This window comes from Thunnus maccoyii, chromosome 6, assembly GCF_910596095.1.
Source record: "Thunnus maccoyii chromosome 6, fThuMac1.1, whole genome shotgun sequence".
Taxonomy (NCBI): domain Eukaryota; kingdom Metazoa; phylum Chordata; class Actinopteri; order Scombriformes; family Scombridae; genus Thunnus; species Thunnus maccoyii.
Genome location: NC_056538.1, coordinates 30,009,684 through 30,035,406, shown reverse-complemented (window position 1 = coordinate 30,035,406; position 25,723 = coordinate 30,009,684). Strand labels below are relative to the sequence as shown.

General features: G+C 40.1%; 2 protein-coding genes and 12 non-coding genes across 17 annotated transcripts in view; 8 read left to right on the top strand and 6 right to left on the bottom strand.

The window, feature by feature from the left end:
* actn4 (actinin, alpha 4) overlaps nt 1-9,040 on the bottom strand; it is a 56,709-nt gene extending 47,669 nt beyond the window's left edge. For 2 of the 4 annotated variants that reach the window (XM_042413929.1, XM_042413926.1), the window contains exon 1: nt 8,606-9,039. In XM_042413929.1, coding sequence (XP_042269863.1) covers nt 8,606-8,731 — 126 coding nt within the window. In that variant the 5' untranslated portion in view covers nt 8,732-9,039. Of the gene's footprint in view, nt 1-8,605 lie in introns of all 4 variants that reach the window. The other 2 variants (XM_042413927.1, XM_042413928.1) reach the window with 2 other exon arrangements.
* Nucleotides 9,041-14,354: 5,314 nt separating this feature from the next.
* Nucleotides 14,355-25,723, bottom strand: part of zgc:85932 (uncharacterized protein LOC405875 homolog) — a 28,506-nt gene continuing 17,137 nt past the window's right edge. Inside the window, exons 13-20 of the mRNA XM_042415019.1 lie at nt 20,504-20,578; nt 20,249-20,309; nt 19,429-19,493; nt 17,641-17,709; nt 16,967-17,045; nt 15,453-15,569; nt 15,203-15,261; nt 14,355-15,032 (exon numbers count right to left, since the gene is read on the bottom strand). Of these exons, the coding sequence (XP_042270953.1) occupies nt 15,006-15,032; nt 15,203-15,261; nt 15,453-15,569; nt 16,967-17,045; nt 17,641-17,709; nt 19,429-19,493; nt 20,249-20,309; nt 20,504-20,578 (552 nt within the window). The 3' untranslated portion in view covers nt 14,355-15,005. The remainder of the gene's footprint in view (nt 15,033-15,202; nt 15,262-15,452; nt 15,570-16,966; nt 17,046-17,640; nt 17,710-19,428; nt 19,494-20,248; nt 20,310-20,503; nt 20,579-25,723) is intronic.
* Nucleotides 18,248-18,320, top strand: trnak-uuu. Its single transcript has one exon. It is a non-coding gene; the product is annotated as a tRNA-Lys (tRNA).
* On the bottom strand, nt 19,119-19,191 carry trnak-uuu. Its single transcript has one exon. It is a non-coding gene; the product is annotated as a tRNA-Lys (tRNA).
* trnak-uuu lies at nt 21,300-21,372 on the top strand. The gene has a single exon. It is a non-coding gene; the product is annotated as a tRNA-Lys (tRNA).
* On the top strand, nt 21,648-21,720 carry trnak-uuu. Its single transcript has one exon. It is a non-coding gene; the product is annotated as a tRNA-Lys (tRNA).
* Nucleotides 21,992-22,064, top strand: trnak-uuu. The gene has a single exon. It is a non-coding gene; the product is annotated as a tRNA-Lys (tRNA).
* On the top strand, nt 22,311-22,383 carry trnak-uuu. Its single transcript has one exon. It is a non-coding gene; the product is annotated as a tRNA-Lys (tRNA).
* On the bottom strand, nt 22,909-22,981 carry trnak-uuu. The gene has a single exon. It is a non-coding gene; the product is annotated as a tRNA-Lys (tRNA).
* On the bottom strand, nt 23,267-23,339 carry trnak-uuu. Its single transcript has one exon. It is a non-coding gene; the product is annotated as a tRNA-Lys (tRNA).
* trnak-uuu lies at nt 23,707-23,779 on the top strand. The gene has a single exon. It is a non-coding gene; the product is annotated as a tRNA-Lys (tRNA).
* On the bottom strand, nt 24,376-24,448 carry trnak-uuu. The gene has a single exon. It is a non-coding gene; the product is annotated as a tRNA-Lys (tRNA).
* Nucleotides 24,843-24,915, top strand: trnak-uuu. The gene has a single exon. It is a non-coding gene; the product is annotated as a tRNA-Lys (tRNA).
* On the top strand, nt 25,198-25,270 carry trnak-uuu. Its single transcript has one exon. It is a non-coding gene; the product is annotated as a tRNA-Lys (tRNA).

The window sequence follows — 25,723 nt, the reverse complement described above, 5'->3', positions numbered from 1 at the left end:
CTAATGCACATCTATCTATAGCCTTCAGTGTCAGAAACCCTCATAACAGGTGAGTACAGTGTGAAACGGCAACAGTGAGAACAGGGTTTCGCTTCTTCTTCTACCCCTTTTTTTCTGATCAAATTTTTATTGAATTTGAACTCTCTCGCTCTGTCAGGTGCGGGATGGAAAGTAGAGCTCTGAAGAGGTTGTTTCCAAAAATACAGAGCCCTGCATAGTGCTGTGGTTCAGAGGCTTCACTACAGCCTCACAGATACATGTATGAACACTATCTGCAGCCATGGAGACAGAGGAGAGAAATTCAAGGACAAGCAGAGATATTCAAAAGATAGGTAACAGTGTTACACAGTGAGGATGCACTGATATCTTTTTAAAAAAAAAATCACTCAAATAGGGATGGTGAGACATCATTTTCATATCATTCAGCCCTTATCAGTACAGGTTAGTTTGAATATAGTGACTGATAGTTCAATAATACTATCTAGATTTGCAGGCCAGGGATTCCCCACAATGCCCTTAAAATACATTTCCTCTTAAAAATAACCCGCAGAGATTTCTAATTTCAAAACTGCAGCGGCGACCACAGTATGAGGTTTATATTCTTTAGAATTATAAGTGCAGCCCAGTTAGTCACCTACAAACAGCGGGGGGGGGGTGGGAAGTCCGTCCGTTTAAACACACTAAGGTATTTGTTTATAGGGGAACTTGCTGAAAGAAAAGTGAAGTGTAGCTTTACATATTCTAATAATACCTTGTTCCTCAGTTTATTTCCCTGGATGTTCAATGGACCGTAGATAATGCAAAATACCTTTAGGTGGAATCTGAAAAAGCTTCACCTAATCAGATTCATACACACACACACACACACACACACACACACACACACACACACACACACACACACACACACACTAGCAAGCAGCCATGCATGCCTACACACAGCCGTGCAGTAGGTGAGGACAAGAGAGGGATCTGTGTTTGTTTAACTGCACCGTGTTTACCAGCAGCCTCAGGCACACAAACCCACAGCTATGTGATTCTGCTGGAAAACTAGAAGGAGGGGAAAACCTCACTCTCAAACTGCAGTCAACCCCCCCCCCCCCACCCTCCACCCTTACCCAAAACCCATAATATAATGGTACCCCCACCCTTCACATACATACACTCAGGCATCTAAACACACATGCCACACCTAAACACACATCTCTTTCTTCTGCTGCTGCTGCTTTCCTACGAACACCACCACCACCCCCAACTTCACAAAAACACTGAGGCTAAATTAGAAAACACACACACAGAGGAATGTGCTCATACACAGTGTGACACACTTCTCTGTTGAAATATACTAATGTTGTCACAGTCTGTTCCAAAAAAAAAAAAAAAAAAAAAAAAACACAAGGTTTTGGCATGAGTCTGCTGGAAGTGATGATCCTGCATCACTGATCATCAACAATCACAACAGCACAGAAAGAAAAACAACTGACACCTGAATCTCTGCATGATTATGTCCAATGAAAAGACAGCCAGCACAATTTTCATTATCAGTTAGTCTATGGATTACCTTTCCAATTAATTGTATATAAAAGTGAAAAATGCCCATCACAAGTTGACCACGGCGAGACCAAAATATCTCCACAACTATCAGATGAATTGCCGTGGAATTTTATACAGATGTTCAGAGGATCTCTAGCACCCCTAAGTTTTCATTTATCCTGTAAAATGTCTCAACATCTACTGAATGGATTGATACATAAATGAGGTACAGATATCCATAGTGCATGATGAATCGTGAAGACCAATGACACCATGAGCTCGACTTTTCTGCCTTTGAGTGCAACGTCTCAACAACTTATTGGATGGATTACCATAAAATTTGGTTCAGATATTCATGTCCCATTCAGAATGAACTGCAGAACCTTTTGGTGATCTCGTGATTCATTTAACACCATCATCTGGTCAAATTTTAACTTGCCCAGTGCTTTGATTTACTACCTCACGCCTGCAAAATTAATCATTTGCACGTTGTATTTGGTGCTAGTTAGCAAACATCAGCATGCTAATACGCTAAAGTAAGAAAGTGAGCATGGTAAACATTACATCTGCTTAACATCAGCATGTTAGCATTGTCATTTTGAGCATGTTACCATTTGGCATGTTAGCATTTAGCTCAAAGCGCCGTTGGGCCTCCGTCAGCCTCACAGAGCTGCTAACACGGCTGTAGACTCTTGTTAACACAAATGCAAGCGAACCAAAGAGCTTATTTGCCAAAAAAAACGTCTTTATATTCCTTCAAATTCCTTTGTCGAGGATAAACTAGGAGGATGCATGAAGGAGAGGGGGGTCTGAGCTTCAAGCTAAAACCATCAACATGCATATTGGCAGCCAACCAAAAGGAAATACTTAGTTCCCATTGTTGCCAATTTCAATTCATCAGTGGGAAATGCCATTTACTAATCCTCATAACTATGCACAATAGCCAAGAAGTAAGCCTGTGAACAGCAACAATTAGTGAGCGAGCTAAGGTTATGTCAGCCATAAACTGAATACAGGGGATTCATGGCTTCTATGACATTCGTCGGACGCACCCAAGTCCTCCCCTCTGGCCCAAAATGCACACAAAGAGAGTGGGAGAGAAACAGACCGTAAAGAAATCTCTTTGAAAGAGAAACACATTAGGCTCCACCACCTCGACACACACAGGCCGACCAATGTCAATACCAGCGCGGAGCTACACACTACGCAACAATCTCTTAACTGATCGGACTGTTTGTTTCTTTAACTCGCTGCACTAGAAATAAAGCAAATGGTTCCAAAGTGCAGTCAGTCACAGAGCGGTGGTGTCTGAGAGCTTTTCTGCAAACAAATATTTGGAGCAAAGATTGGCGCCACAACTTCCGCCACATCATAACCAGCTGGAAAATCTCGCTACACCCCCATCCCACCACCACCCACCCCCGCGAGCACCCTCTGCCCCTAAGGAGGATTCTCCCTCTCGTCTCCACATCTGCAATCCTGCAAACACCCCCCCCCCCCCCCCCCCCCCCCCATCCCTCCAACTCTTTTTTTTTTTTTCCTGTCGGGCAAAAAAAACAGGACACCCCGCCCCCCTTTAGTAACAAACCCCCTCCCACTGGCCTAGCAGGCTATAATGGGCCACCAAAGGAATGTTTCCCCCTGCATACTCTCTCTCTCACTGCGGCCAATAGCAGAACAGAGAGAAGGACAGAGGGGGAAATACAGAGGGGTACATTCCTCTCTGCTCTGTCCTCTCGCGGGCCGTCTGCTGAATTGACTGATTCGCTGTTTAGGTCCACAAGCTGATTCTGGATCGCGGTCAGCTGAGGGAGAGGGCTTTCCCACAGCTGACCTGGAATCAGCTGGCAGAGAGGGGGACGATGGAGGGCTCCACTTCCATTATCTCACATCCCGAAATGTTCTCAGACGTCCCACGGTTACGACTAAAACCGTGAGAAACGTCTTCTCTGACTATGTTAGGTTATGTAAACCGTCCACATCTGGAAGAGGAAGTTATATGCGGCAACATCTCCCATTGAATTTCATTCTCATAAAGCAGAAGAAACCTCTGAAAATAACTGAAGGTTTTCACCAACAAACAGTCCAACACACAATTTATTGGGCATTTTCGCTTCATCTATACATTAAATGATCAATCTATTATAAAACTATTGAGCAAAAATGTTGTTAAATGTGTTGAGTTCAATTCAATTTTTCAAATAAAGTTGTACGCATCAGATTTTCCCCATAATCAAAATCAAAAAGATCTGGTTTCAGGTGTGTGAGCTTGGAGTCACTGTGAGTTTATATCTAGTACATACTGTAGAGGATGATCCTGGTCAAGCAGATTAAGCTACAACACAACATATCAGTGTGTAATAAGGATTAATCTGACCTATTGTTTCACCTGAAACAGAGAAAAACAGACTCAGCAACATAAGAGAGTAATATTTTCAATCAATGGGCAGAATTGACTGATATCAGGACTGACTGATAACTGCTGTCATTCAAGATATGAGTAGATTCCTCTGGTGTCAAACCGTATCCTAGTCAGGTTGGTCCTGCAACACTACATCAGCAAATCACACCCACAAACAGACAGCCAATCGAAAGTGTCTGCTCCTTGTATTCCCTACAAACGGGGCATTGTCTATTGTTGTTTAGCGAGCAACCTTCCTAAAACATTTTTAGCTCCCTTCATTCTTTTAAACGTTGTTTTTGGAACAGGAAGAGAGTCTGGGAGAAAAAAAAAAAAGTGGCCTTGCAGCTAATCACGCAGCCAGATCTTAGTCAGAGTATTGACGACGGCAGGATGTATTGTTTGGTCCGTTTGTCCTGACGAGACGTCACTCACAGCTCGTCCTGAGCCAACCCTGACCATCTGAAGTGGCTCCGCCTGCCTGCCAGCCAGTCAGTCACACAGAAAGCATGTGAAAGTAGGCGGCAAAAGAACAAACTAACATTGTGTCCAGCTGCCCACCTTGGCAGCAATGGAAAAAATATGTGTGTGTTTTGCAAGTTTGGGCATTGCTGGGGTGTGTCAGGGAAGGCAGCGTACAAACAAGATCATGCTGCTTACTTTGAGACGTTGGGAGGACACATCTGGACTGGAAAAATTAAACAACAGACTAAAGAAATGACTGATTGTGTGACAAAAAAAAACAACTTTAGGTGTGTGACAGGCCATCACAGGTCTACCTCCTCATCTCTCCATCACTTACAGCTCTTAACTGTAAAGCCTGTTCAGCTGTGAGTCCGTATAACAGCGCTGCTCCAATCACCTCTGTGCAAACAGGCTGACGGATTGAGACGGCTGCAAGTATAGGAAAATGAAGGCAGATAAACATCACAGTCAGTGACCACAGCTGACTCTGCCTCAGTAACACAAATGGTTTATGAGAGGAAATGTTCCACAATCCTGATACGAGCTAACGACGAAGACGCCGGAACTCTGACACAAACCCCAAAGTTCATTTCTTTGGCTGCAAATACTGAAATTGTTCTGATTTGCACACCTCCCATTGGTTGTTCACTTTGCTGCATTACATCGTCATCATCTCTGCTTTTGTCTTTTCTGTGAATTAGTCAAAAAACTACTTGATATGCATGAGAGAGAAACAGGAAAAGTGATAATTAATCCAATTAGCATGAGTACTAATTAATCACCGATGATGCAGGCTGCTCCAGGCCCTTTGGTATGTATACTTTAATGCTTCCCTTGTTAGCTCACCCACCCACCTCTGCTGTACTTTCTCCCCGTCTCATGACACGAGAAATATGCTCAGCCTAACTGTCACTGAGAAGCTGGATTTGCATGTTCCGCATGTTACAATAAAAACCTCTCCGGTGGCGTCACTGCGTACTTTGACATGTTTCAACGTGCGGTGGATCCCTCAGCAGCGAGAGAGAGAGAAGCTTAATAACATGTTTGTCAAAACGAGGAGCTTCGCCTGAAACTAAACAGTCGACTGGACTCAGCTGGGCTCGGTCCAGGTACTCTGGGGTGTTGAGAAATGTTGAGAAATGTACGAAACGGACAACTGGAAACATGCTGAAAAAGGACAAAGCTCTGCCAAAGAAACACAGATTCACTTTGTACAAGTGTGTACAGGGATGAAATATCACAAGAGAGTCCCAGAACAAGTTCTTCTTGTGTTGAGTGAAACTCTGAAGTCTGGAGAACTGGGAAACTTTTCATTTATTTAGTCAAAAAAGGTGCAAATTAAGTAAAAGCACGACTGCTGCCGAGTGTCATTTTTAAGCTTGCATCATTTTTTGTTTATTTAAAAGATAGAGACGAGAGACTGCATTTTTTTTTACAGAAGCAGATAAAGTCCTGCTCTTTGGGGAGTCTTTGTGGCTTCATTAGATAAGAGTGTGATAAGTGTGAACTATGCACCTCCTGTGTCACATGTCGTCTCACTGTCTCTCTGTCATGTTTTCTCGTCTCCTCTCTCTCTCTGTCTCTCTCTGTCTCTCTCTCTCTCTCTCTCTCTCTCTCTCTACTGTGGACGCCAAATAAAGGCAAGAATGTCAAAAATCCTCAGCGTTACCGTCTCCTTCCCCCTCTTGTATTACTCAAAATGGTAAATGTGCTGTGTCAGCGTGACGGAAAACTCTGCCTCTTACAGTCCACTCCTGTTTTTGACCTCACGGACTCACCACTTCACAGGACACAATCCATTCCCACACTCATTACATCTACCGTCTTTCTTGATATTCCTGTGGGAGGCATTTGCTCACTTTTGCGCAATAACTGGCACAGCGAGCGTGAATACACCACAGGAATTTGCCCTTGGTTCCCCCGCCTCACCGGGGGCCAGCAAACGCTCATACTTGGCAGGGGGGGGGGGGGGGGGGGGATGAGGGGGGGGTTACATGTCCCCAGCCTGCATTGTTCCCAATCAATCAAACACCTATCAGCATCCGCCGATGAGTGCATATTCGGGAACACAGAGGAATGGTTTGCATAACAAGCCTGTTAATGATTGGTACGTTTTTCAGGAAACTTTGACCCGTGTGATCTCTGGACAAATATGCACAGAGCGTCCAAACAGCCTGGCTAACCAGCATGAGGTAACAGCTGAGGACCGGACCTGCCAGGTTTGATGGCAATCGAATGCGGGAATGTCCGATGTGGACGGTTAAAATGCTGAGTGGCCTAATAAAAATGCACGATTCAATGCTCGGCATGCTGTCACACCACTAGAAAGTATGCCAGTCATCTGGCTAGTCAGTGAATAAGATAGGGTGTGTAGTCTGGTTAACACAGCGCACACACGCAGAAATACACACCCTCTCAATCATTCCACGCTGTTAAGCAATGGTTCTTCAAATTATCCTTAATTATTCTGCCTACCCACTCCCTGATGGGGATTTAGAGGGCGTAAGACTGATGAGAGAGACTTTTAAGGTGGTATTATGTGTCCATGTAGACACACGGGTCCCTGTGACATACATATCTTCATCAGGATGATGTGCATCCTCGGTCAGTGTCCATTTTGGAGCCTATCAGAGCTTTAGTCAACTGAATCAAACAAATTCCATTCACATCCTTAGGGAAAACTGCACACAGGAAGCCAAAATATTTCCCGGGAACATAAGCATCATCTGTTAACAGACATGACGAGCAGGAAAGAGGATTAGAGGATGAGGAGAAACTGGTTGTTGGAGACGGGGAGGGAAGAGAGTAGAGTAGGTGAGCAGGGTTGCTTGTTTTAGATACATATATATTTAAAAAAGGATGTGTAAATGGTGATAACAGCGGTGATGATTAGTGGAAGTATCAGGCTAAAGAAGAAGGAAACGCAAGGTGTGATGGGTTATATGGTGCAAAGCTGTTTAACGTTATTCGGTGTCCAAATATTTACACAGATTATTACTGTAGCTGAGTAAAAACCTGCAGCAGAGCAGGTAGGCGTCAGTTCTGCGCTGTGAGACGAGCGTAGCTACAGAGAACATGTATGTCCCCGCAGCTGTGGGCAGAATATGAGCTCAGGTGTGATTGTCACATCAGATATGACAATATTCTGCATATACAGCGAGTGTGCTCAACATAGCATAGCTCATGGTGGCGGTCTTGTTTAGCTTTAACACACAGGTACTCCAGACACTGTGGGGCTGATAGCTTCTCTCCACAGTGACCTGTCACATAAACAGAGTCTGTGTCTCATGACCTTCTGATTTGCCAATCAATCATGGGGAAAAAAATATGTTGCACAGTCATTTACTTCCTCAGTAATGTTTTGCTAACCATATAAGGCCATTCACTTCAGGCTATGGGTTTCAATGAAAAAGTTAACCAGGTGCTTTTCCCAACCAGCCACGAGTTCAATCATGTGGAAAGAAACTTCCTTCAATCTTTCTTACAAACGTGATTTAATGTGAACACACTAAATATATATATATCGGCCTTGAAAACCACCGTATCGGTCAAATCTTCCAGTAGTGAGCAGCAGCAGCAGAAACTCGCCTCACCAGTCTTATTGGCCTCCAACCAGCCAGCCAAGCAAGCAGGCAGACAAGTGGGACAGGAAGGATTGATAACGCCCTAAAGCTTCCAGAAAACACCGTTTGGTTATCTTGTTTCAAGCGCCAAATGTCCGCACAGTTACAATTTTGATTTTTGCGACAATGTGGCGCCCTGTTTCCGCTCAGGGGGGGTTAAAAAAAAAAAAAAAAGGTGCCAGAAAAAATACCTTAGAGTGAAAGCAGCAGCTAACGTTACACAGAGAGAGACAGGGCTCTGCACGTACAACAGACTACTTTTTCATTCACAGTGGAAAGACGAATTGGAGAGAAGGGAGGCAGCTTTTAATCGGAGTGAAATGAAACAGCTTGACATTGAGAGGAGCCTCGGGACGGGCTGAGAGGAGAGGAGAGGCAGGCTGCGAAGAAAAAATGAGTCGGTAGAAAGTGGAGCAGCTGCGGGCTTTACAGAGGAAAGCCGAGGCCCGTTTTCGGTCTCTGACCTCCACTCCCCATCCCATCCCTCCCCTGCCATTTTCTTTCTGCCCGCCGCCTCCTCTCAGCCCGGCTCGGCTCGGCTCGGCTCGGCCCAGCAGCTGGGCCTGACTTTGGTTTCCCTTACCTTCCTCTGCTGTTTCTCCCAGGCCGGGTCCAGCAGCAGGTCCCGGTCCCAGTCATTCTCCTGCTCCATGTAGGTCGGTGGACCGCCAGCCGAGTATTGGTTATTGGCAGCGTGATAATCTACCATGTCAGCAAAAGAAACCTGAGTGCGCCACAGAGAAACTGTCAGGAAAATACAAAAAATAAAAAATGAAAATGAAAAAGAAGCAACGACGCCCGAAATCAAAGAGGCGGGATGGGGAGGGATACACGACCCAGGACTGTGTCCTTCTTCTCTCGCCGCTTTCAGTCGTGAGTGTGTTTTTTAATGTGTTGAATATCCGGTGCGTGCAGTCAGAAAACCCCGCTGCTGCTGCTGAAAGAAGAAAAGCTTTCCCTGTGAGCGGTGTGGCTGCTGGGAGGAACCGACCGCTCCTACAGGCTGCAGCGACACCGGTAAGCTTGACTCACCGAGGCGCGACGCTTCCGGTATCACTTTTCAAAGTTATATATGTGCGTCATGTGTGGCCCACACTGTCACCCAGGGCCGGACGTGACTGTGTTGGTGTCCTAGGTGAGGTTTTAGACTAGAGCCCCCCCCCCCCCCCCCCCAAAAAAAGTGTAATAATAGTTCCTCCAATCCCAGAACTTCAAACATGAAGAACTCATATTGAAATGCAACATCGGGACCTCCAACCCAGATAAAGTTCTCCCAGTCTTTGGCAAGCTGGGGGTCATGGTGCCATTCAATCCAGTGTTTGGTGGCATGGCGTGAGGTGGCACATGAAGTCTGGTGGCTGTCGGGTGAAAGCTGACCAACCGGTAAGGCTTTGAAAATCAAACCAGATGAAAACCCATGTAAGTAAATGGGGAAAAAAGAGAGGAAAAACGTAAAGAACGCGTCCAAAATCTGTATAAAAGCAAACACACCTGTCAATAAGACAAAACCACAAGAAAAAAACGTCCCACTCATTTGCGTCCCCTCCCTTGGCGCCCTGTCCGACCTCCTCCTCCTTCCTTCCAACTCATGTTTTTCTATTTTACACCTTTAATTAAATTTTTCCTGTATTTTTATTTTTGTTTGTTTTGTCCGTTTTCACTCTTTTTTTCTTTCTATCCAGCACAAAATTAGGCTACTCTGACTTTATTCGCTTTTTTTAAATTAAAACACATTTTCATTGAACATACAGGTTAAATTATATTAGTAAAAAACCATAAAATAAAATTAAGAGGAATTTGTTTTTCATTTTATTTTGAAATAAATCACTGAAAAACCCTAAATGTTTCCCCTCATCTAATGGCTTCTTTTACTATAAATTTAACCACTAGAGCTTCACTGGATAGGTAGAAGTGTCAGTCTGGTTATTCTGTAAATCCATCCCCCTTCCTCAGTGAAGTTCAGAGTATTTTATTTTGAAGGTAATCTCGTTTGTCTTCTGTGTATATGTGCGTGTATTGACAACTTGTCTTCAGCTAGGGTCTCCAGTAGCTTCCACAGACCTCTCATGAATATTAATGTAACATTTGAACGTGAGACATTGAAACAATAAAACATAAATAAAAAATAAATCTATAATTGCTCAGCTGTCCTTCTGTTGTTGTTGTTTAGAATTTGACTGCATTGCAGAGTCAGTCAAGTTTAATCTCCCTCGGGGGGGGGGGGGGGGGATTGCTATTGTTACAGCTGCAATAGCAATACACATAATAAATAACACAACAAGAATAAACATTCAAATAAAGGAAGGGATAAGAATAATTATAAAAAATAGACAATAAACTGCAAATTCTACTGGATTGAAATTACAAATGCTATTTTAGAGCTGGTTGTGCAAAAGAGCAAATGTCCAGGTGAATAATGTGTGTCTGTGCTTGAGGGTGGGGGGGGGGGGTGGGGGGGTGGGATGAGTTATAGTCTGATGGTGGTGGGCAAGAAGGATGTCCTGTTACACAGAGGCAGGATGAGTCTGCTGCTCCTCTGCCTGGCCGGAGTGTCACGAAGTGGATGAGAGGCGTTGTCCATGAATGGCCACCAGTTTGACCAACATTTCCTCTGCAGTCAGCACAAAATTTGATGACAACCCATCAAATACTTATTCTCTGGACCAAAGTGATCAGATCAACAACACGATACCTACAGCCATGTTTAAAATTCCAACCGACAGTCCTCTTTCATCTAATAAACCTCTCTCTCAGCCATTTACATAAAAACGATATAATTATTAATTTGTGTGACAGTTCAGACCTGAGAATAGTCACTTTTGCATGACTCAACATATCCAAGGAAATAAGAGAAAGAGATCCACATGAGCATTGCTTGAAAGCGTTAAAGAGAGCAGTTTGTGACCAGAAGGATGCAGCTCTTAACTCCAAACTGCTTCAGTTAATCATAAACCCTTAATAGTCAGAGGTTAACTCTGGTTGTAGTGGGTAGCTTCCAAGTGTGACATTTGTGTAACATTGTGACAGTGCAGCAAAATGTAGCTGAAACACAGTATTTGTACTACAAAATCCATGTTGTACAGTCAGTGCAGTTACTCACCTACAGACCCATGTTTCAACCAGAGGAGCAATCACACACGTTGGAAACTTTTGCAAACAGCACAGTGAAAAATGCTCAGAAATGGACGATCGGTAGTTAAAGGGAGAAGCCAGTCACTGATGAAGATGCATCATCAGAAAGGAACCTAAAATATTTCCATCATCTTTGTTTATTCTCACTTTTTCTTTCTTCCTTTTCTGATAATTAAAAAAAAAGAAACAACCTGAACAGGAGAAAATCAATCCTTACTAGATGATTCACGTGTAGCCTGTGACCCTTGAGGGGTCATGATCCAAACCGTTTGAGAACCACTGACCCAGAGGACTGACACTCATAAAATAAAAACAAAGGTCTGAACGGTGGTGTCATCTATTAAATCCGCCAGGTGGAGGCTCGGGCTGGTTTGGAGGGTGTCTGTCCCGCCTGCAGGAGCCACCTACAGAAGTAGGTCATGCTCAGGCTGTCCGGGTCGATTAGTGTCACCGCCGCCTGTAGCAGCATATAGACTGTAGCAGAACTGTGTTTAAGCTTTGATGTTGTCATGTGACGCCATATATTGCAGCTCTACTACTAACAGCTCTGTGATTGGTCACAACAGACGTGAGTCATAATTACAGTCTGAGTCCCTTCTCATACAGAAAGAGCCACTTTTTCTTTCTTTTTTTTGTCTTTTCTGATATACATTTTTTTGTCTATTTGATTGTTTTTATGACTCAGTATGTTTTTAATGAATTGTTGAAATGAAGGCGAGGACTTTCCCCTCCTGCACAACTGATATAACTTTTTTACTGTGTAATATTTTATTATAACCTTGTGCAAATAAATAAACTAAACTAAACTAAATGTATAGATGGTCTGTATTATTATTATTATTACTATTTCTTTAAGAGGCAAAGAGAAGTTGGTTTCCAAATGTAGCTGGTGATATTCATGGTGATGATATGAATGCTGAGGCACAAAAACTCAGTTATTGTTGTGTTTTGTGTGTGAGGAACACAATCTCTCTGTTATTAACTCCAGTTTGTACTTTTCCAATGAAAACCACAAAATTTCATCATCCTGCAAGAAATATTTTCAGTTAGATGATGACAAATTGATTTTTTGTAAAAAAAAAAAAAAAAAACAAAAAAAAAACAAGCAAACAAAAGAAAATAAACCAAATTGTCTCTGCACGTCTTGAAAGTTCAATGCTTGGTTCACTTAAATCAGCTGCTGGTGGTATAATGCAGAAAGTTTGGGTTTTATTTGCTAGACTTGACGTATCTGTACTGTCAACAGTTTTCATCTGAACTACTCTCTTCTGAAGAAATAGTCCCTATGAAAACATGTTGACAGTGTAACAGGGACAGTATTACTGGATAGAGATGTGTTCATTCACCTCCGTTGCACTGACGTGGCAGCAAACATTTCATAGACAAATAACTCAAATTCAACTATCTCCATGAATATATACCAGTATATGTAAGTGAGAAAATATGTTTTTTTGTCATTTGACCCTTTCAGTGTGACATTTACTTGCACTGAGACCAGCGTAGATTTAATATAACTGCTGCTGGTGTGAGTCAGAGTATTAATAGCCTTTTTTTTTTAAATCACTTATAGCCTTTTATTTGGGTGATCTGGCCTTTTATGTTTACATTAAGGATTTGGTCTCATGTTTTTGTAAAAACAAACACTGGTTCTTTCTAAAATTGGAGAAAATTAAGTTTTGGCTGCAGGGATCTCCTGAGAAATTCAAATCCACTTGGGGTCCAATTACACAATACTTGGATAAACTGAAGACTCTCTCTTTAGACTCATAACTCTTTCCTGTTACCCTGGGCTCCTTTTTTTTAGCCCATTACTTGTTTATCTGTTTTTCTTTAATACCCTCCTGCTTTTTATTTATTTATTTTGTGCATACTCTTTCAGTTATTAATACTGCTAAGTGCTATTTGACGAATCAGGCGGCGTGACTTGTTCTCTGTGTTTGGGGGAATTTATAAGTAAGAGCTGGGTGGGAGAATGATGGAAAAACCACGTGTGCATGTATGGTTTTGTTCTCTGTGTTGGGGGGGTTTATACATGATGCTTTACAATTCTCTACTTTCATATAAAACAATGTTTCTTGTAACTCTTCTTCAACGTGAACTGTATCCTCTGAAAAACCAATAAACAAAGATTGAAAAGAAAAACAACACAACCGCCGGTCGAGCCCACGCAATTCACTGTACGTATACTGACACTGGCTTTTATTTTCATATAAATAAGTTCCTGTGGGATCAGACGAAGAAGGCAGAGTGCAAGAGAAATAAAATGTTCAGTGATACTCCAATAAAACACACTGAAAGGTGAAGGAGACAGACAGGAAGAGAAGTGTTTGGGTGTGGCTGACGTATGAGTATCACATGCTGTCCTAAAAGACAGACTGAACCAACACAGCGGTAGCACAACAGGATATTGAGCACACACACATACACACACATACACACACATACACACACACACACACACACAGCCTCTGGTATGTGTATCTCTGACTGTTCTCACTTTAAAGAATGATGCTGGAAGACGGATATTTACACATACCAAACACTAGTACAGAACAGAGGGTCATAGCTCAAAATATCCCCCGTGGTTGAGGTCATGGCAGACACAGACCCCGTAGAAAAGCTGCAAGAGAAAAAACCTACATAACCAGGCTAGTGGATGAATAATCAGTTTCAATTTTTCAAGAGAGCGAAAAAAGGCCTTGTGATATGAAAATTTAGAGAAAGGGAAGCGAAACAGACGGGATAACATAAACCAATAAAACAGATCCCATAAACATACAGCAGCAGCAAACATCAAACTGAAGAGAAACAGTTGTAGAAATGCTTTCAAATATGTGACCTATGACTTACAAATATGTGACGGAGAGCGTCTGAGATCAGAGGGTGACGTCAGGAAGACGTCTTTATTCATGACAGTACTCGTGTGTTTTGAAGTTCAGACACAGCAAGACGACTTATGTTGCAACACACAGCAGACAGATAACACAGAAACCAATTTTTATCAACTTTTTAAGCAAATGAACCAGAGTGAAAGGATCATCTCGTTCTTTTACTTGTCATTTAATTGTATTTTTTACCTTTATATACTCTGTTGGCCATTGACCTTTGTTTCTAAAGTGGGTGAATACATCTAAGAAGAAAGGATATAATTTAACATATTGTTCAATAAACTGGAGAAGAAGGATTTCACACACTTTGACTCTTTCAATAATCTTTATTCAAACAGCTTTATGCTGAAAAAAGCCAGCAACAAATTGAAATAGTGAGTTCAAAACCCGCTACATACATTTTTACAAACATGTTTAAAGCATCCTGTAAATCAGACCATAACTTTAAACTCATCCCAGCAAGTTTTATTTGTCACTTAAGAAATGCATAGTGGAGAAAAACGCTGAAATGATTAGTCGACTACATGATAAATCAATATAACTGTTGCTTGAAGCTCTAATCGTGGCTGCCTATTCATTTTCATGTTAGACTGGAAGGAGAGTCTAATATCTCTAACTGAGGCTGAGAAATGTTACATCAAAGTTTCTGCTAATGTGTCACCAACACAGTGAATCATAAACTTTCCTCACAGCAGCTCGTATTTCTTTGACCTTTGACATCGTTTGTTTCAGTTTCCACTGTTACTGTTTGACTATATGACGACGATGTACAAAAGGAAAAATGGCACAAAAAGTCCAAAAGTACAAATCTTGTTTTTTTGTTTGCTGCTGAACTAAACTGTACATTAACTTTAATACAATTGAACAAAAATTAATACTACACAATGAAAATCAAGCATTAAAAAAACTGCTACAAAAATACTACACGAAGGAAATCCTGGCGAGTCGTCAGAGCGGATCAGGTCAGTTGTACATGGTCATGTGGAGCCACTGGAACCAATCAGAGAAGAGAAAACTTAATTCAATTATTATATTATTATTATTAAATTAATTCATGTTATACTATTGAATGTGTCATAAGTATTTTAACATATATCACACCTGTTAACTCGATCTTAGTACATTTTGCAGTTAAAACAGATAAAGAGAGAAGTTAATACCTGTCTGTAGTTGATGGTTACAGTTCCCATTCCCACCATGTCATACGCTTGAAATTTGTCTGCAAAAGAGGACGAAAACGATATATAATTTACATGTGATGTGGATGTGAGCATTTATGCAAATTAAACATGTTAATGTTTATAATTTGTAGCATCCAGCTCCTCTCCGTTTGGTTTTCTTCCCAACCAATCACCCATTCCCTCTTTCCCCATCTCTCTCTCTCTCTCTCTCTCTCTCTCTCTCTCTTACGGATCATGCTCTCCAGTTTCATCAGCAGGTACAGGAAGCCGGGATAACTGATGGTCATGTCCGCCTCTGTGTATCTCAGTCCAACCAGCTGCATCACTAAATCATCCACCATGATCCCTGAAGCAGAGACAGAGCAGATAAACAAACCTAGATCACATCACTTCCAAGTCTCTTTAATTGACACATGCAGAGACATTTTCTCCTCTGAGACGTTCAACAGTCATGTGACCTCACATATTAAAATTCATGTATGTAGACACTGTTATAAATGTGTCAGGGTTTATAGCATGTGAGTCCCAGAAAGTTATGAGTGAACAAAGGAAGAAAGTTAAACATTTACTTCAAAGTAGCTCATTTAAAATGAACTCATAGTGAGTGACTGATTGGAGGTAAATCCAGTGATGGGTGTAAGTTTTTTGACTTCAGAAAGCTGAGAGGAAAAAAATCACACTAGATTATTAAGATGTAAATGTTTTTAAAATACTATAATAGCTTTAAGTGCACCAACAAAGGACTCTTTACCGCATATGGTCTCACATTTATCCAGCATTTGTACTCTGTAATTTATTTAATTCAAACTGTTGTAAAGATTCACTAATTTTGCCTTATTTTTTCTACTTCCTTTTCCATCACCTGACTTCCTGCCGTCCCTTTTCCTTCTCACTAATTGGTTGGTTGGTTTACTCTTCATTATCTTGATTTATTTCACCTGTGCACTCTACTCCTCTTTAAACACATCTCCTCACTGTCATTCATTCTTTCACTTCTACACGGTGGCGGCAGAATTGGTAAGAAGTTTATTTTGCACCACGATTTATCCTTAGTTTTGTTGAAACAATATTTCCTTTTTAAAGATATGAGAATAATATTCTGTGTTCATTTAATCTTGTATTTCCTTTCTTTCAGATATAGACCCATGTGTGTGTTTTTCCCCGTACACTTCTACAATCCACATTATTAAATAAATATCTTGAGAGTGAATTCAAGTTTTCATTGTCTCCTTCATACGCATCCTGACCGACGCTCATCACGATAGTTTAACTCCTGGAACCCTCCTATTATATACAAACTGTCCTGAGAGATACTACATTATTTTACTGTAAACTTACTTAATGCATGAATATAAAGAAAAGTGTCACCTCATCACCAAAAGTAGAGTACAGGACAAGAAACTCAAAATATAAAGCTGATTCAATATGTGGCTCAAACAATTCAAATATATATGTGACTATATCTGAAATTGAATGTGGTCAAAGTAATCATAATAATATATAATAGTAAACATAATAAAGTGCCTCCACCTCTATGTGGAAAGCTTTAAAAAGCAGAGATAAAGAGGTAAAGAGAAGTGTTTTGGCTCCCCCTGTTGGTATTCCCTGAAAGATGAGGAACCTGAACTCTGGAACCAGAATCTAACAGAGGCCACACATGTATTAAACATGATAAATCTGTAATGAAATATGTATTTATTTATTTATTTATTTATTTATGTCGCCGTGTGTCTTCAGTCCTACCTGCTGCCTTCAGAGCGGGAGCCACCTCTTGATACTCGAGGCGTTTCGTATTGTTCTTGTCAAACACCAGGAAGATATCCTGCCAGGAGATTAAAGACAGACTAATGAATGAAATACTGCTGACACACAGAGCGTTTATGTACAGTTAACTGTCTCATCGCTGACTAAACTGCAGATGAACACAGAGGTAAAAAAAAGGAAATTTCTTGAGTATGTTACAATTAACAAATTATCAATGTAAAGCAAATATTCTGTTTTAATTAAGGGAATTGTGATAATCTGAGCAACGTAAGAATATAACATGGATGATTTTATAGAGTTGAATCTGGAAAATGGCAGAGCTGTTGGAATAAACTCTTGAAGGATTCATATTATTGATTAACCACATTATCTCCCCCTTTAAAATATTGTCTCAGTGTACAGACGTGCACAGAAAGGAAGGGCTGAGAATGAAAATATCTTGGACATCATACATTTAGATATATTAGTTGATATATTTTGGTTTATCCCTGATATAAAATTGTTAATAATTTTGCAAATCTAACAGACAAACAGAGACAATCAGTAATTATTTGTAAATATCCAGCCAATGCATCTGTCCACAGGCAGATTCGTGCACACAGCTTCCTTTACTTTAACCTTGTGTTGCGTTATGGTGCATTGTCAAACCTTACCGTCCACCTACTGATCTTCTCCCACAGACTCTGGAACCCCGTCCAGCTCAGCTGAGCGATGCCTTGAGTCTAAAAAAACCACTGAAGTCAAGGAAATTTAAACAATATCTCAACTCATAAATATCACAACTGAGCAGGTGATTAATGACAAGTATAGTTGCTGTATTAGGTTATTTTCATTTTAAGACAGCATTATAATTACTGTAAACTAATGAAAGCTCCACAGAAACGACTGGCAGCCTAAACAAAATATGTTTCCAGCACAAAAGCTTTCTGGTGGAAGGAAGACGATGGCAGAATCACTTCCAACATGTTTATCCCCCTTCAGTACAGTGAAAGAGACAACAAAGGCTGCAGGAGAGCCAAGTAGCAACATTGTGTCTGTGACAGGAAGAAACAGTAACAGAGATGTGGTCATACTTCTGAGAAACATCAGCAGACGTTTCCTGGTTGACTGTGAATTTCAATATGGAGGTTCTTGAATCACTTGCTCTGTTTTTTGAGTTGAAATATCTGCTGCTTTTTTTGTGTGTTTATAAGATACATTATTAAATAGATTGAAAATGGGAATGTGAGAGAATTCAGCATGTGTGAGGGTTCAAGCAGAGCCCGGATAGCTCAGTCGGTAGAGCATCAGACTTTTAATCTGAGGGTCCAGGGTTCAAGTCCCTGTTCGGGCGAGATAAGTTTTAAATTGCATGAAGTCAAGACAAAAACAATCAGGAGTCACAACTGAAGTTTAGTCAGCAAATAAATCTCATATACCTGCTAAATATCAATGCACTTTAAGGAAATTATGCAATTTGTCAATTAAACTTCCTATTGTTCCTATCGCTGCCACTTCACCATCTTTGCTTGACTGACTTTTTTGAGTACAGTTAATGTTTTTTTGTTATTTATCCAGGTTGAACACAATACAGACTGGAAACTAGTTTGAAAGGAAATTGAGGTACGGATCGTGACTTCTAGGCCCCATTTACATCAGGTATTTACATGTGATCTGTATCTGGATACGTTATCTGGATAATGACATCCCATCCATGGATCTTTGCATTTACACCTGCTGTTAAAACACGTTCTTGTTTTCTCAGTTTCGACCACACTGTGATTGGATCTCGATATGCAAATGAGCTAAGTGGCGGACGTGTCAACAAATGTGTTGTGTCACATGTCAAGGAAACTGTTGCCTCCAACGGATGTCATTTATTACTAAATCACTAATTGTGAGGGAAGACTTCTAGCTACTGCTGCTACTTGTAGTTTTTGCAGGACTTGCTTTAGCTGGCAGGAAGAGGCAGAGCTAAATGACCTTTCAACTTACTGTGTTTTTCCTCATCCAGTGGAGAGATACAGATCTTCAATGTGTGACTGAGCTCCACACTAGAAATGAGACAGAAATTAACTCGTTCAATATAGAAGCCAGCGAGTGAAGTTCATTCACCTGTTTTTGTTTGTTTCATGCAGATTAAAACTTCCATCGCCTGAACAGGGACTTGAACCCTGGACCCTCAGATTAAAAGTCTGATGCTCTACCGACTGAGCTATCCAGGCTCTGCAAGTAGCTAAGTGTTGTCCTGCAGTCCTCAAAACTACCTAAACTTACTACACTTATAGTAGACTTAGTGCACCTACACCCACCAAATTAAACCCCTCACAGACAGATCCAGGAAATAATTCAATCAGTTCTTCGCTTCATGGTTGGCTGGTGTGTCTGCTAGTGCGGACACATGAATGTTTGTGTTTTAATCTCCAAAACTGTGTGTTTTTTAATATCTTTTTCAAGGATACATCCATGAGGACCACCAGGCTCTTGCAGTGCTCCAGAGACAAGTTCTTCTCACTGCCGGCTAACACTGAACACAACAAGTAGGATCGTTAGTGCATCATTACATTCAAACATTATATTGAAGTCTTACGGAAATGTAGTCATGTGGTGAATTTTACGGTTAAAATAAGGGTTAAAACATGAGGCGTCAACAGGTTTGTATGCTGCTACATGTAGATGTAGCATGTAAGTGTTGTGATCAGCACCTCTGCCAGGTAACGAGTGTCCTGAATATTGATATTGTTGTGTTAATTAACCCCAAACAGCCTGTTTCAGTAGAGGGGGGGGTGTGGAGATGAGATCTGACACTAAAAATCTGTGAAGTCAAACATGCTTCACAAAAAAGGCCACCGATGTGTTTCACAGACATGTAGTAGTCGTACCAATGAGAACTATTAATATAACAATCATAATCTAATCCTAACCTTGAGCCTTAAAAACACATCATTAAAACAGAACGTAAGTGCTGTAAAAAGATTTTAAAAAATAATAAAACTGTGAGAAATGTAACCTGAGCTCAGCAGATGAAAACAAACCACTCAGCTCTAGTTTTTGTTCACAGTTTGGATGATATATAGATGTCTGTGATATATGATGATTGCAGATCAATCACAGCAAAGCCTGATACTATAATAAAAAAAATAACTACTGTAAAAATCAGATATGTCTTTATTTTCTTGTTCCTGTAAGAATCTTTTGCTGCTGCTTTTTGCACAAAGTTTGTACACAGAGATGACTTGTAACTAAAATTTTGGAAGAAACAGACAGAGAAACATCACTGACCTCCTCCCTGTATGGCCTCAGTCAGCAGGTTGTGGAGATGCACTGGTTTGCAAAACCCCTTCTGATGACACAAAACAGGAAACGTTCACAACACGAGACATAATGTCCAATGAAACACACACAGAAATGACATTTTAATGACTTCTTGTGATTGTCTAATCTTTCTGGGAATAAAGTCATTTTCCAATGATGCATTAAATAAGGTTAAAGTTAAAACTTATTTGCAGATGTTTGTGTGTAGCAGGTAAATCTGACCTGGTTGCGGTGCTTCTTGAACAGTTGTCTCGTAGTTTCAGGTGAAGGAAGAGCATCCAGGTGAGGAAACGAAGGCTGCAGGAAGAAAATACAAAACCTGAATACAGAAACATGCCTTTATCTTCTTAATAAATGCCTACTGTCCAGCTTTTATAGCCATATATTGGTTGCTGCAGTTTTCTTCTGTGTATTTCTTCTCACTAATGTTGCTTCGATGCAGCAGATCTAGCACTTAAACGTCAAACCAACCCTTTTCAGTACTCGAGATGGAAAGAATTGTTTTGTCTTACTGTACAGATTAGCATCTATTGCACTCAGACAACATTTATCATTGTTGTGGCTTTCATTGTTTTAGCATTGTTTTGTCTTTGCGTACAGATTAGCATCTGTTGCATTCAGACAACATCCGCCAATTATCCAAACCCAGTGCGTTCTGGAGCCCATCCCACCCTGCAGCAGGCAAGATGTGGAATAAACCCTGGAGAGCTCACCAGTCTACACCACAGGGCTACACAGACAGACAACCATTCACACTCACATTCACATCTGCAGACAGTTTGGGGTCACAAATCAAAGTAATGTGCACGTCTTTGTGAGGAACTGTGTGAGGAATTTGGAGTAGCAGAGGAAACTCACTTACACACAGGAGCTGGGTTCCCAACACAGTATATACACTATATTAATCTGTTTTACATGTGTCTTTCTGGAGCTTTGCTATGGCCCAAAATTACAATTTAGGTAATTTTCACATTTTATGTCAGGAAGAGAAGTGAACATGTAGAGACGAGCAGAAAGAGCCTGGATAGCTCAGTCGGTAGAGCATCAGACTTTTAATCTGAGGGTCCAGGGTTCAAGTCCCTGTTCAGGCGGAAGATTAATATAAGATGCTTGAAGCAGACAAAGAAAAGATGCACATTCACAGTCATTCCTACACTGAACTCCTTCTCTTCACTGTGGAATAACTGAAGTAAAATACAGCTCAACTGTAGAGGTCAGTATCTGTGCTTCAGTCTCATTTCCACTGTTGAAGTCAAGAGTTGAAGTCTTAATTCAGTTAAGCTATTTGACATTTACTTAAACAATAAAGTATAATTTCTCTTCTTTATTTTTTTTGTCATAAAGAGAAGTGAAGAAACAAAACAGAGCCTGGATAGCTCAGTCGGTAGAGCATCAGACTTTTAATCTGAGGGTCCAGGGTTCAAGTCCCTGTTCAGGCGATGGAAGTTCTAAGATGCATGATGATGAAGGTCAAAAAAGCTAACATGCTACATATCATACAGCAAGAGCGGTACAATACCTGTCATAGTACTCTGTAGTTGATATACAAGAAATCAATGTACTTTAAGGAAATGATGCAACATGAACATCAATCAAACTGCAACTCTTGAACACCACTGTCAGTTAAACTTCCCAAAGAGGTTTTTGTTTTTTTTAAATATAATTGATTTTCTTCCTGTTTTTTTGTCATAAAAGCAATAAAAAAACAGAGCCTGGATAGCTCAGTCGGTAGAGCATCAGACTTTTAATCTGAGGGTCCAGGGTTCAAGTCCCTGTTCAGGCGATGGAATTTCAAGATTTGTGATGTCATGGGTTCAGTAAATCTCAAAGACATGCAAAATGTCTATAAGAACAGTACAATACCTGTCATTGTAGTTCACATACAAGAAATCAAGGAAATGATGCAACATGTTAATCAAGCTGGAACTTTGGCACAACACTGTTAGTTAAACTTCACAAAGAGGAGTTTTATATCATTTATCTTCTGTCTTTTTTTATGTCATTAAGAGCAGTAAACAAGAATTGCAGAGCCTGGATAGCTCAGTCGGTAGAGCATCAGACTTTTAATCTGAGGGTCCAGGGTTCAAGTCCCTGTTCAGGTGGGAAATCAATGTAAGCTGCTTGAAGCAGACAAGAAAAGATGAACACTCACAGTCATTCCTACACTGAACTACTTTACTTCAGTCTCATTTCCACTGTGGAGCTCAATGACTGAACTGAAGTAAAACATAATAACTCAGCTGTAGAGGTTAGTATCTGCCTCAATTATAAACTCCTTTCAAACCAGTTTGGAGTCTTTGATGCATCATTCTGGATCAATGACAACTTTATAATCAAAGAAGTCAGTCAAGCTAAAAAATAAAACTTCATTTTTTACTGAGTTGTTCAATCACAGATGGTGAAGAGGCAGCTATAGGAACAGTTTGGAAAACAAATCAAATGTATGAAATCTTTAGAGAAGAAAAAATTCTCTTCCTGAAGTTTGTGTTGTTCCAAAGTTGCAGCTTGATGGATGTTCATGTTGCATCATTTCCTTAAAGTACATTGATTTCTTGTGCAGCAATGATAGAATACACAGACAGGTATTGTACCTTTCTTAATGTATACATGCATCTGAGAACTTCCATCGCCTGAACAGGGACTTGAACCCTGGACCCTCAGATTAAAAGTCTGATGCTCTACCGACTGAGCTATCCAGGCTCTGGATTATTTATTTACTGCTCTTAATGACAAAAAAAAGAAGAGAAATTATATTTTTAAAAAACAAAACTTCACTTTGTGAAGTTTAACAGTGTTGTTCCAAAGTTCCAGCTTGATTAACATGTGGCATCATTTAATGAAAGTACATTGATTTCTTGTACCTCAACTACAGAGACAGGTATTGTACTTTTGTTATTATATGATATTTTGCATGTATTTGAGATTTATAGTGTGACTAAACCCATGAAACCCACTTTTGGACATCATGCATGTTAGAACTTCCATCACCTGAACAGGGACTTGAAACCTGGACCCTCAGATTAAAAGTCTGATGCTCTACCGACTGAGCTATCCAGGCTCTGTAATGTTTGTTTACTTCTATTAATGACATAAAAAAGAAATAAGAGAAATTATATTTTATTGTCAAAGTAAATGTCAAATAGCTTAACTCACTGTGCATCCTGAATCAAGAAGCTAAATTGTAATTTAATTAGTGAAACTCCAGAAACACACATGGAGAACTGATTATAGTGTAACGTCGTAGATTAGTAGATTTCAATATGGAGGTTCTTGATTCACTCGATCCGTCAACAACTTTCTTTGAGTTAAAATCATTCCTGCTGTTTCATTCTGAGGATTATTTTTTTGTATTTATAAGATGCATTATGAAGTATTTTAAAAATGGGAATGTGAACAAATTCAGCATATGTAGAACATACAGCAGAGCCCGGATAGCTCAGTCGGTAGAGCATCAGACTTTTAATCTGAGGGTCCAGGGTTCAAGTCCCTGTTCGGGCGACACAAGTTTTAAGTTGCATCATGTCAAAGTAAAAACAATCAGGAGTCACAACTGAAGTTTAGCCACCAAATAAATCTCATATACCTGCTCAATATCAGACAGTATGCATGAAACAATACCTGTCATTATATTCTGTAGTTGATATATAAGAAATCAATGTACTTTAAGGAAATGATGCAACATGAACATCAATCAAGCTGCAACTTTGGAACAACACAAACTTCAGAAAGAGAATTTTTTCTTCTCTAAAGATTTCATACATTTGATTTGTTGTCCAAACTGTTCCTATAGCTGCCTCTTCACCATCTGTGATTGAACAACTAGTTAAAAAATGAAGTTTTTCTTTTTTAGCTTGACTGATTTCTTTGATTATAGTTAAAGTTGTCATTTATCCAGAGTGAGGTAGAGAAAGAGTTTAGAATTGAGGCAGATACTGACCTCTACAGCTGAGTTGCATTTTACTTCAGTTATTGACCTCCACAGTGGAAATGAAGGGAAGCAGTTCACATCACCAAAGACAGACATTTATATCAGATGTAAACAGGTCCATCATTTCCTCTTCTTTGTCTGCTTCAAACATTTTATATTAATCTCTCACCTGAACAGGGACTTGAACCCTGGACCCTCAGATTAAAAGTCTGATGCTCTACCGACTGAGCTATCCAGGCTCTGTGTTGTTTATTTACTGCTCTTAATGACATAGAGGATAAAAAAAGAGGATAAATTATATTTTTTTAAAAACATAAATTCTCTTTGTGAAGTTCAACTGACAGTGTTGTTCCAAAGTAGCAGCCTGATTGACATGTTGCATCATTTCCTTAAAGTACATTGATTTCTTGTATATCAACTACACAAACAGGATATTATGACTACTAATATTTCTACACTATAATAATCAGTTCTCCATGTGTGTTTGTGGAGTTTCACTACTTAAATTACAATTTAGCTTCTTGATTCAGGATGCACAGTGAGTTAAGCTATTTGACATTTACTTTAACAATAAAATATCATTTATCTTCTTTATTTTTTACGTGATTAAGAGCAGTAAAAAAACAACACAGAGCCTGGATAGCTCAGTCGGTAGAGCATCAGACTTTTAATCTGAGGGTCCAGGGTTCAAGTCCCTGTTCAGGCGGAAGATTAATATAAGATGCTTAAAGCAGATGAAGAAAAGATGCACATTCACAGTCATTCCTACACTGAACTCCTTCTCTTCATTTCCACTGTGGAATAACTGAAGTAAAATACAGCTCAACTGTAGAGGTCAGTATCTGTGCTTCAGTCTCATTTCCACTGTTGAAGTCAAGAGTTGAAGTCTTGATTCAGTTAAGCTATTTGACATTTACTTAAACAATAAAATATCATTCATCTTCTTTATTTTTTTTTGTCATTAAGAGAAGTGAAAAAGCAGCATAGAGCCTGGATAGCTCAGTCGGTAGAGCATCAGACTTTTAATCTGAGGGTCCAGGGTTCAAGTCCCTGTTCAGGCGATGGAAGTTCTCAGATGCAGCTAAGATGTTCAGCAACTGAATTTAGTCACAAGTTGTATCAGTGGTTTACCATATGTGCTGTACACTAACTGTCATTAGTACTCAAGAACTGCTTCTTTCAGGAAATCATGTGACATGGTTGTTAATCAAACTGCAACTTGAGAACGCTACTGTTAACTGAACATAAAGAGAAAAACCTCCCCATGAACCACTGATGTGTCTCAACTACAAATGCTATGACTGATAAACTATCAGTTACGTACTAACTGTCACTCTCACTATTGTAATAATAGTAATGAAATATGTGCACTAACAAATATCAATAAACTGCAACTTTGTGTGAGTGCCACTGTCAAACTTCACAAAGAAATATATTTGTGTTTTCAAATCTTACCAGAGTGGCAAAATTACTTTCTTCCACCTCCACCTCAATTTAATATTTGCATTGCATTG